This window comes from Petaurus breviceps, unplaced genomic scaffold (genome assembly GCF_028583685.1).
Source record: "Petaurus breviceps papuanus isolate PSGF00001 unplaced genomic scaffold, PetGlider_PUasm1.0 76, whole genome shotgun sequence".
In the NCBI taxonomy this organism is placed as follows: Eukaryota; Metazoa; Chordata; class Mammalia; order Diprotodontia; family Petauridae; genus Petaurus; species Petaurus breviceps.
In genome coordinates this window covers 44,913,478-44,923,997 of record NW_027186473.1, presented here as the reverse complement: position 1 = coordinate 44,923,997, position 10,520 = coordinate 44,913,478, and the positions used below count along the sequence as shown (strand labels likewise).

Below are 10,520 nucleotides of genomic sequence, written 5' to 3'. Positions count from 1 at the left end.
GTGTGTGTGTGTGTGTGTGTGTGTGTGTGTGTGTGTGTGATGAACCCCTTTGGTCACCTGGTGAAGTACAAGGACTATTTCTCAGAATAATGCCTTTAAATGTATAAAATATAGGATTATTAAAAAAAAACAGTTTAAAATACAATAGCAAGATATTAGGGTAAAAAAAAACAGCAACAAGTTAAAGGACTCCAGGTTAATTGCAGCCACACAATGTAAGAACTACATAGACATAGGCCATTGAAAAGTAGAGAATTGTTTCTGTACCTCAAATCAAGTTTTCTTATTCTTCAGAAAGAGACCAAGTAAAATTACTGACAAGATCCTAATCCTGCCTCCTCCCTTTCATGTGCTAACATTATAGCATCTGCCTTTAAACAATGTTCTAGTACCACAGTCACAAATTTTTCATTATTATCAGCCACATAAAATGTTTTTCACATTTACCAAAGACTTTTATTTCATCACTTACCTGACCCCCAATAGACCGGCTGTATGCTCTTGTTGTCTTCCGTGGTGCCCGTGACATCACCAGCATGGTGCATGATGCTGCAACCTTACTCCATGGAGCCAGGTGGCTGCATCAGGAATTGGATTCTATAGAAATTAAAAGGAAAAGAAAAAATGAACATGATGAGAGTTAGGTGTTGAATAGTGTTCTCTGCTTTAAAGTTCTGGTTCTCTGGGTACAGAATCTTCTTACAAAAGAGACTTAAGACAGGGATAAGCAGAGCACTGTCATGACTGAAATTAGGGTAAACTGAGACACAAAGTTCCAAGCATGTTCAATTTGCTGGTAACGCTAGCAATTGCCAATAAAATGGTTATCTTAACTCCTCAGCCAACCAAACGTCCATGAGGTAGGGCTTCTTAGCCTCTATTTAGTTTTGGGAGGTGCAAGAGAACTGGAGACACCACAGCTGGAAAACAGTATGATTGGTTACAAATTCTCAAGTATCATAGATGATGGAAAACAATCTGATTGGGTGGAAGTATGGAATACAAGGCTAGCAACAAACCTTCCTTCCATCTTCATGGTACAGAAAGCTTATTGGTGGTGTCCACCTGCATGGCTAGTTAGTGTCACAGTAATAACAGACTTCCTGGCACCCACCTGCATCTTGCAAGGTTTGTTAATGAGATAACAGATCTCCCTTAATTGTATGTGCATGCCAGGCTGTCTAGAGGTAACGTATTTTTTTGAATCTATAGGACAACTGCATTTTAAACTAATGCAGAGAGGGAAAACTGAACTTCTGGACTTAGAAACTTCTAAACTTAACTCAGAGACCAAAAAAACAAAACCCCCTAAAACCCCAAACCAAACCACAGCTAAAGCAGTTATTGAATAGAATCAATTACAGAATAGAATCAAATAGAAAGCAGAAAATCAATATTTTATTTTCTCAGAACACAAAAGCATCAGTGGGTATATCTTCTCTTGAGTTCATCTATTCAGTTCCTGAGAATCAATCAATATGCATTTATTTAGGAAATAATAATGCACCAGGCACTATGAGGATTTTCCAAAATAGAGCTCATGTTTATAGTAAATATCTGTATCAGATTTTGGAGGAGAAAATCTCAAGTCTTTCTATTAGATTGTAAGGTCCTTGAGGGCAAAAACTGTACCTTCTCAATATCTAGAGAGGTTCAATGCATACAGCAGGCACTTCAGTCCAATTTGACAATCAGTCAACAACATTTATTAGTGATCTGCTATGTGCCCAACAGTTCTGGGTACTGCAGTTTATTTACTATTGAAGAAACAACGTATATCTATGAAGTTAATATAAAATATATGAACAGCAAATAAAAACAATTTTCCTTGTGGGAAGAAGAGGCACTAGTTTTTGAAGGAACAGTCTGGAAAAACCTCATATAACAGGGAAAACATATAAAAACTCAAGTTGAGTTGTGAAGGAAGTGGAAGCTCTAAATAATAGCTAATAACAATAACGGATAGCAGTTATGTGCCCCTTTAAGGTTTGCAAAATGCTTGACATGTGTTATCTCCTCTGACTGACAACAATTCTGTGAAGAAGTTATCCCAATTTTACAGAGAGGAAACTGAAGTACAGAGAGGTTAAGTGACTTGCCCAGGATCCCACGGCTAGCAAATGTATAAGGCACGATTTGAACTCAGATCTTCTTCTTTCCTACTCTATACCACTATGTCAACTAGCTGCTTCTAAAAAATGGAGGTAAAGGGGAAGAACATTCCAAAAATGAAGACTTGATTATGAAAAGTCACTAAGACAGGAGGTGAAATGTTGCATATATAGAACAATATGAAGGAGATTATTGTATAAAAATCCAGGAAAGGGATGCTGGAGCCAGACTACAAAAGACTTTGAATGCTATACAGAAAGATTTATACTTGATCTTTGAAATAAAAGACCACATGGGAGCTTTGTGTGCCAGGGAGTGACATGGTAAATAATATGATTTAGGAATATGACTCTGACATCTATTTGGAATATTAGCAAGGTACAATTGTATGAGGAAGAAGTGATGAGGGCCTTACGCTTGATAATGACCAATGAGGGGAGAAAAGGAACAGATGCCAAGTGGCAACTGAGGTAGCTCCAAGAGAACTTGGCAACCAACTGAGTTTTGGGCATCAGAGAGAATGAAGAATTGAGGATGGTTATGAAATTGCAACCTTAATAACTGAAAAGATAGATGGTGGGCACCCTAAACAGAATTAGGGAGATTTTTAAAAGCAGTCGTTTCAGAAGAAATTGAATGAGTTAACATTAAGTTTAGGATGGCTATAGAATACCCAATGGGAAATAGCCAATAAAATGTTGATGATGTGGTATTGGAATTCAGATGAAAGACTGGCTAGATGTGTAGATCTGGAAGTCATTTACATGAAGAGGATAACTGAACCCACAGGGGTTTTCATAAGTATTTATTATACAAGGATCATTACTATCATATTTTGTATTCAAATAACATGTTTTCCTTCAAAGGCCACAGGTTTTTAGAGATTGAAATATAACATCAATTATAGACTGTACTCAAGTTTTAGAGAAACCGCATTAAATTTTCAAAGTTAAGGCAGCCAATACTTGGATCAATATGCTAACTTATTCATTGCTTTTTTAAAAAATAATTGATAAACTTGATATTAAATTTTGATTTTCTCTAGAAGAGTTAATAGGATCATAGATTAAGAGCTTAAAGGAACCTTAAAGGTCATTCTAGTCTAATAAGCTCATTTTATAGACAAGGAAACTGATCAATACAGAGTGATTCAACAAATGTTTAAGTGCCTACCATGTCCAGAGGGCTGCTAGATAGCTCATTGGATACAGCACCTACCCTAGAGTCAGGAGGACCTGAGTTCAAATTCTGGCCTTGGACACTTACTGGCTGTATGACCCTAGGCAAGTCACTTAACCCTGTTTGCCTCAGTTTCCTCATCTATAAAATGAGCTGAAGAAGGAAATGGCAAACCACACCAGTATCTTTGCCAAGAAAATTCCAAATGGGGTCATGGAGAGTTGGACATAACTGAAACTTCTCAACAACCACAACCATGTGCAAATCACTTAGCATTACTTAAAGATTCAAAGACAAAAATGAAATTGATCCTTCCCTCAAAGGGCTTACATTCCACTAGGGAGGATACAACATGTACACAGATAAATATGAATCAAGTAACGGCAAAATAATGTTGATATGGAGGCAGTAACATTAGCTGGCATTTTGGATAGTTCTCATGGGGTCAGTGGCATTTATTCCCTTCCAGAGAACTAAAACGTAGTATTTTCTGATTATGAATTCTCTGTTATAAAAGAAAAAGTCACATTCAATTAAAAAGGGGACATGAAACACTTTCACTAAGGAGGAAAACAAGCCTGGCCTCACTAAGGGATAGAACCTACAAATCTTGGTAAAGATCTCTAACGACACAGAACAAAGAAGTGGCATATTAAACCTATCTATTTTTCCTACCTGAGCTTTGCCCCATTTTAGGCAGCCTGCTATGGCTCTCTACTCCCAGGGCCATATTGGAGCCAGATTTAATGCAAATACTCAACTAGTTTTAGCCTTAATGCAGCTCAGAACTTCTGAGCTCAAGTGATCCACCAGCCTCAGTCTTTACAATAGAAGGAATTACAGGAGTGCAAAGTAGGATAAGAACAATGTCTTCCAATGACCATGAAGGCAGCTGAAACAGACCCGTTGGCGCACTTAGCATTTGTTCGGACATAGAAGACACCAAAGTCATCTACTACATCCCGGGTCATTGATAGCCATCTTGTCTTTTGTCCCACCACCAGACTTAGATGGCACTGGAAGAGAGAGTGAGACTGATGACTTTGTGCAATGTTGCCTCATTTAAATCCAATGTATGCTCAAGTCATCATCCCCATGATGTCAAGAGTTTTAGGTCAGGCAATGACCTTATCAGAGTTATGGTTTAACTTAATCAGATTAACATGACAAAAGAGTAGATGCCTGCTTTCTAGGTCTTCTTACAGATCACTACTAAAAAACATTGAAAAGAACAGGACCAAGAATATATCCCTGTAATATACCGCTAGAAAATTCCTTTCTTTGATCATAGGCTGGTTTCTTATTATCACTGTTTTCTCTGTTTAATAATATATTTTTATAAAATCTACTACAATGTCAAGAAAACCTAGGCAGCCAGGAGGTACAATGGATAGAGTGCCGAGTCAGGAGGACCTAAGCTAAATATTGAGCCATTACCCTTTCCGGAATAATATTCCATATAAAATTCTGCCAAACATTTAAGAAACAACTAATCTCAATATTGCATAAACTATTTGAAAAAAAAAATAGGTAAAGAAGGAGTCTTGGAAAATTCCTTTTATGACACAATTATGGTGCTGATACCTAAACCAGGAAGAGCAAAAACAGGGAAAGAAAAATATAGACATATTTTCTTGATGAATATTGATACAAAAATTTTGTATCAATTTTGTAAATAAAATACTAGCAAGTAGATTACAGCAATATATCACAAAGGTCATATACTATGACCAGGTGGGATTTATCCCAGGAATGCAGGGTTGTTGACCATATCAATAACAAAAAATATATCATATGTTTAAGTTAATAGAGGCAAAAGGTCTTTGAAATAGTATAACACCCATTCCTGAAAAAAAAAAACACTAGGAAGCATAAGAATTAACAGAATCTTTCTTAAAATGGTAAGTAGTATTTATCTAAAACCAATAGTAAGCATTATCTGTAATGGGGAGAAATGTGGAGCCTTCCTAATAAGATCAGAAGTAAAGCAAGGATGTCCATTATCACCATTATAACTCAATATTGTAATAGAATTGCTGGCTATAGCAATAAGAAAAAGAAATTGAAAAATAAAAATAAGAGAATGGAAAAAACTATTAATCTTTGTAGATATGATTATATACCTAGAGAATTCTAGAAAATCAACTAAAAAAACTCATTGAAGCAATTAACAACTTGAGCAAAGTTGCAGTATATAAAATAAACCCACATAAACATCAGCATTTCTACAGAATATCAAAAAATACGGCAGGAAACAGCCAAAAGAGAAATTCTATTTAATATAACTGCAGATAATACAAAATACTTGGAAGTTTATTTGCCAAGACAAACCCAGGGATTATATGGGCATAATTACAAAACACCTTTAACACAAATACAACTAAACAATTGAAGAAATAGTAATTGTTCATGGGTAGGCTGAGCCAATATAATAAAATGACAATTCTATCTAAGTTTATTTATTCAGTGCCATATCAATCAAACTGCAAAATAATTATTTTTCACATTCTTCTTTAAACATTTAAAAATATCATTATTTATTTATAATTTTCTTTTCTTTTTAAATTTTGAGTTCCAAATATTCTCCCTCCCTCCCACTTTCTCTCACACCCACTGAGAAGGCAAGAAATATGATATCAAGTATACATGCAAAATCATGTGAAACATTTCCATATTATCCATATTTTTAAAAACAAGAAAGACAAAGTGAGAAAATTTTACTTCAGTTTACACTCAGAGATCAGTTTTTTCTCTACACACTGTGGATAGAATTTTTTTTTTCATCATTAAGTCCTTTGGAATTGTCTCGAATCATTGTCTTGATTGGAGTAGCCAATACTTACAATAGATCATCATCACACTATTGCTGTTACTATGTGCCATAATCATCTGGTTCTTATTACTTCACTTTGTATCAATTCATATATGTCTTATGTTCTTTTTCCTGAAACCATCCTTCATCATTTTTATAGCATAATAGTACTTCATTACAATAATAAACCACAACTTGTCCTGCCATCCCCAGTTGATGAGCACTTCCTCAATTTCTAATTCTTTTCCATCACAAAAAGAGCTGTTATAAATATTTTTGTTCATATAGATACTTTTCCTTTTCCTTTGATCTCTTTGGGATACAGACCTAGTAGTAGTATTGCTTGATCAAAGGGTATGCACAGTTTTACATCCCTTTGGGTATAGTTCCAAATTGTTCTGCAAAATGGTTGACTAAACAAGTTGTGGGATATGATTGTGGTAGAATACTGCCATGCTATAAGAAATGATGAGCTCAATGATCTTAGAAAAACATGGATAGACTTGCATGAAATAATGAAGAGTGAAATGAGCAGAACCAAGAAAACATTGTATACAGTAACAGCAATATTGTTTTAAGAATAATTTTGAACAAATAAGCCATTTTAGACTATTACGAATGCTTAAATTTTTTACAGGTATTAGAGGTGGTCAAAATTATAAAATAAGGGCCATTCCTAAGTTGATAAATGAAAAAGCACACGAGTTGGCAGTTTTCAGAAGAAGAAATCAAAGCTATCAATTGCCACTTGAAAAAATACTCTAAATCACCATTGATTAGAGAAATGCAAATTAAAACAACTCTGAGATGTCACCTCACATCTATCAGATTGGTTAACATGACAAAGAAGGAAAATGACAAATGCTGGAGGGGACATGGGAAAATTGGGACACATTCACTGCTGGTGGAGTTGCAAACTAGTCCAACAATTCTGGAGAGAGATTTGAAGAGTGGGGTAGGAGAAAAGAAGAGAATTTGGAATTCAAAAATTTTTTTAAATTAGTGTTAAAGTAGTTTTAAAAATATGTTATTGGGAAATATTTGATGAAATAAATAAAAATAATTTTTAAAAGTAATATTCCAGGCCAGGAGGTTCCTAACAAATAGAAGCCAGTTTCAGTGATTAGATTATCTACAGGTTTAGAATTCAAATTTCAAGGCCTATGGACAATCATAGTAAGGCTGGACAATTCAAGGAATTATGGCCTAAGTTCCAGGCCTATTCAATCAATCAATAAACATTTATTAGTGCCTCCTAAGTGCCAGACACTGTGATAAGCACTAAGGACAGAGGAAGAAGAAGAAGAGGATAAGGGGAAAAAAGGAGGAGAAGGAAGAGAAGAAAGAGGAGGAAGATGAAAAGGAGGAGGAGGACAAGGAGGAGAAGGAGGAGGAAGAGGAAAAGGAGAAGGGGGAGGAGGAGGAGGAGAGGAAGACAACAATCATTGCACTCAAGGAACTTACAATGTGACAGAGAAGAAAAAAAGTTAACAAATATGTGCAAACAAACTATGCACAGGACAAATAAGAAATAATTAAAGGAGGAAAGGTACTAGAAATGGAAGGCTAGGGGAAGGTTTCCTATAGATGATGGTCTTTTAGTTAGGACTTAAAGGAAGCCAGTGGTGGAGATGAAGGAGGAGAGTGTCCCAGGCATAGGCCAGAGAAAATGCCAGCAACTAGACATGGGATATCTTGTTTCTAGAACAGCCAGAAGTTGAATTGAAGAGCATGTGTCTGAGAACAAGGTACAAAAAGATTGGAAAGGGAGAAGAGGGATAGGTTATGAATGGCTTTGAATACTAAATAGAGGATTTTTAAATTTGATATTAGAGGAAAAAGGAAAGCTACTGGAGTTTATAGGGAGGGTGGGGAAGGGTCATATGGTCAGAGCTACATTTCACAAAATTCACATTAGTGGGTAAATAGAGGATGGATTGGAGTGGGGAGAGATTTGAAGTAGTTAAACTCAGCCTCAGGCCATTGCAATAGTCTCAGAGTAAGTAAAAAGGGCCTGCACCTGAGTGGGGACATATCAGAAAAGGGAAGGAGGAATATTTGAGAGATATTACAAAGGTAAAATCAGCAAGTTTTTGCAAAAGATTGGATACCAGGGTGAGATAAGTTGAGGAGTTGAGGTTGTGAGCCTGAGGGACTGAGAGGATTGTGTTGCCCTTGAAATAATAGGGAAATTAGGAGTTGGGGGAAGGAATTTAGGGGGAAAGACAATGAGTTCAGTTTTGGACATGTTGAATTCAAGATGTCAACTGGCCATCCAGTTCAAGATATCTGAAAGGCAGTTGGAAATGTGAGAATGGAAGTCAGCAGAGAGTTTAGGGCCAGATAGGTAGAACTGAGAATTGTTAGCATAGAGATAGTAATTAAATCCATGGGAACTGAGTGAAGTAGTATAGAAGAGGAGAGGGCCCCAAACAGAACTCTATAGGATACCTAAAGGTAGAGAAGATGAACTGGATGAAAATTCAACAAAGGAGACTAAAAAGGAGTGGTCTGATAGGTAAGAGGAGAACCAGAATGGAGTGGTGTCTCAAAAACCTATAGAGAAGAAAGTATCAAGGAGAAGAGGTTAATCAATAATGTCAAAGGTTGCAGAGAAGTTAAGGGGAATGAAGATTAAGAAGAGGTCACTGGATTTGACATTTAAGAGATATTTGGTAACTTTGGAGAAAGAGTTTCTGTGGAATCATGAGGTCAGAAGATAGATTGAAAGGGGTTAAGAAGAGAGTGGCAGGAGGGAAAGTAGAGGTACCTATTCTAGATGGCCTTTTCAAGAATTTTAGTCACAAAGGGCAGAAAAGGACAATAGTTAGAGGGGATAGATGGATTAAATGATGCGGGGGTTTTTTTTTGAGGATGAGGGAGACATGGGTATGTTTATAGTCAGTAGGAAATGAGCCAATAAAGAGGAAGAGATTGAAAATAAGTCAGACAGTAGGAATGATACAAATGTTATGGAATGGGATCACTTAAGTAGGTGTGGGGTTAGCATTAGTAATTCTTCCTGTGAGACAGGAATAAAGGAGGAGAAAGTGACAGAAGGTACCTGAATGAAAGGAGATAAAGAGGGGAGAGGAGAGAACTCACAACAAACAGCCTAATTTTTTTTCCATAAAATATGAATCAAAGTTCTCAGTTGAAAGGGGAAGGGGAGGGGGCACCAGGGGAGATTTGGAGAAAGATAACAAGATTTGGAAGAGCCACCGTGGAGCGTGGAATAGTAGGGTGATAAGGGAGGTCTAGTAGGATTGTCTGGCAGCACTGAGGGCCCAACTAATGTTATATAACATAAGCCTGCCGTGGACCCAATCAGAATGTTTCCACAAATTTGTCCATCTTTGCTCAGCAGCACATGTACAGGAGTAAAGGCAGAAAACAGTGAGTGATCACATATGTGTATGTATGTGTATACAAGTGTATATACACACACATATATATGTAATACATACCCATATGAAGTTATATAACATAATGACTGGATGCTTTTGTTTAAATATATGTGTTGTCATGATGGAATCCTAATAAAGCTGCCCCTAGCCCCAATATTCTAACTTCATTATAGGCTGGGACCTACTGAAAAGCAGGCCCACTACACCTACCTACCCCCCCCCCCCATGTCCTCACTTCTTTGGATATTACTCACTGCTCACTGGAACATCAGGTGTGTCCCTGAACTCTTAGCTGCCACAGAAACAGCCGGTGTGTCCATGTGATCGGAATCCAGCTACTGCCTCTACCTGGTCACTGCCCCCAAACCCATTCCCACAGAAACAGATGTGCTCTTGTATTCAATCACAATCACATCATCCATCTAGCCCAAGACAGGACCACAATACCTAACTGTCTTAACCAGAAAGGACTACAATAGCTAGGCAGTTGGAGGGCAGAATGACCAAAATGTTTAACCACCAAACCATACATGGGACCCCTCCTCCATTACCTAATCCCTTAAGAAACTCCTCCTGCCTTTTTAATATTAATGATATTCCTCTATTCCATGTAAATTTCTGTTATGTAATTGCATCTTTACCCTATAAAAACCCATCTTGCTTTCTCTAAAGTTCCTGGTTCCTCTTGGAACTTAGCCCACTTCATGAGAGGAGTCAATCTCAATAAATGTCTATACTTGGATTAGAGGTGTTCTGACCCTGAATTCTTTGAGATGGTTTTGCCACAACACATCATGAAACCGCAAGAGTTTTTGCGGAGGCAGAGTCCCCACCTCAACAGTTTTGGGCGTCCCTGGGTTTAAACTGCAACAATCACATATGCTTTTGATTATATTAGCATTCAATTTTTTTGAAGTGCTTGTAATTAACACATAGATAGATAGATGGATGGATGGATAGATGGATAGATAGATAGATAGATAGATAGATAGATAGATAGATAGATAGAT

General features: G+C 36.9%; 1 protein-coding gene across 4 annotated transcripts in view; it reads right to left on the bottom strand.

Annotated features, from left to right (window-relative positions):
* The window catches only part of IL15 (interleukin 15), a 160,444-nt gene that overhangs the window by 79,408 nt on the left and 70,516 nt on the right, over positions 1-10,520 (bottom strand). For all 4 annotated transcript variants that reach the window (XM_069105426.1, XM_069105427.1, XM_069105425.1 and 1 more), the window contains one exon: positions 473-597. In XM_069105426.1, coding sequence (XP_068961527.1) covers positions 473-538 — 66 coding nt within the window. In that variant the 5' untranslated portion in view covers positions 539-597. The remainder of the gene's footprint in view (positions 1-472; positions 598-10,520) is intronic.